Source organism: Emiliania huxleyi (assembly GCF_000372725.1).
Source record: "Emiliania huxleyi CCMP1516 unplaced genomic scaffold EMIHUscaffold_6814, whole genome shotgun sequence".
NCBI lineage: Eukaryota > Haptophyta > Isochrysidales > Noelaerhabdaceae > Emiliania > Emiliania huxleyi.
The window spans coordinates 1-923 of NW_005196892.1; the positions used below are offsets into that span (position 1 = coordinate 1).

At 64.8% G+C, this 923-nt stretch overlaps 1 protein-coding gene across 1 annotated transcript; it reads right to left on the reverse strand.

The window, feature by feature from the left end:
• Window positions 1-17: 17 nt before the first annotated feature.
• EMIHUDRAFT_374385 (hypothetical protein) lies at window positions 18-596 on the reverse strand (the record flags this gene model as incomplete). Its single annotated transcript, XM_005762306.1, has 1 exon — window positions 18-596. A coding segment is annotated over one exon (257 nt), but the record flags the coding sequence as incomplete, so codon positions are not given.
• Window positions 597-923: the final 327 nt, after the last annotated feature.

Here is a 923-nt window from a genome sequence, read left to right on the forward strand (position 1 = left end):
ATTTAAAGCCCTTTCGGGGGGGGGGGGGGGGGGGCGGCTTGCCTTCTCCCCCGTTTGGGGCAGAGAAGAGGTGTGTTTGGGGAGAGGAATCAGGACCGAGCAGAGCGTCCATCGACAGGAAGATGGCCCCCTGGCGGCTGTGCGAGGCGCGCGCCTTCGCCGGGTTGAACTGGGGGATGGGCAGCGCAAGGGCGAGCAGCTGCGTCGCGTGCGACGCCGAGTCGGCGGCCGTGACAGGGTCCAGCGACATCTGCACCGGCGCCGCCATCGTCGGCCGCGTCACCGCCGGGCGCATGGCCGCAGGCGCGAAAGCGGCGGCGGAGCCAAGCAGGCAGAAGAAGACGGCACCCTTCATATTTCTGCGGGGCGGCGAGAGAGGGTGAGCCTCGGTGGGCGGACCAAGTACGGGGGAGAAGAGAGTTGCGGACGCTTGTGAACGCAGTGGCGCCGCGGCAGCCACGCCGCGACTGCTGCGGGCGCCGACAGGCGGCGGCGGCGCAGCGGGCGCTCCACGCCAGCCAGTGAGGTGCTGGGACGAGCCAGTGATGCGCGGATCCTCGGGCTCCAGCGCGGGCGCACCTCGCTTCCGATTGGCTATTGCACAAAGAATTCTACGGCCGGAGCCAAAGAAGTACGGGACTGGTTCGTGTGCGTCGCCCATCTCTCCCTGGAGATGACTGCTCTATTTACGGGACTGGTCGTGCGCAGAAAGAATTTTACAACCTGTACCTGTGTTACTGCCAGTGCGAGCGAGTCCCGTGCCCCGTGTTGCCCAGAAAGAATTCTTAAATGGAGCGGCCCTAGTCAATCCATCCCGAAAAATGGGGTCGTCGGTCATGCGCTGAGGGAGGGTGTAGAGGATGTAGAGTGTAGAGCGCTGTAGAGCTGTAGAGATGTAGAGCGCTCTGGAGCGCTGTAGAGCT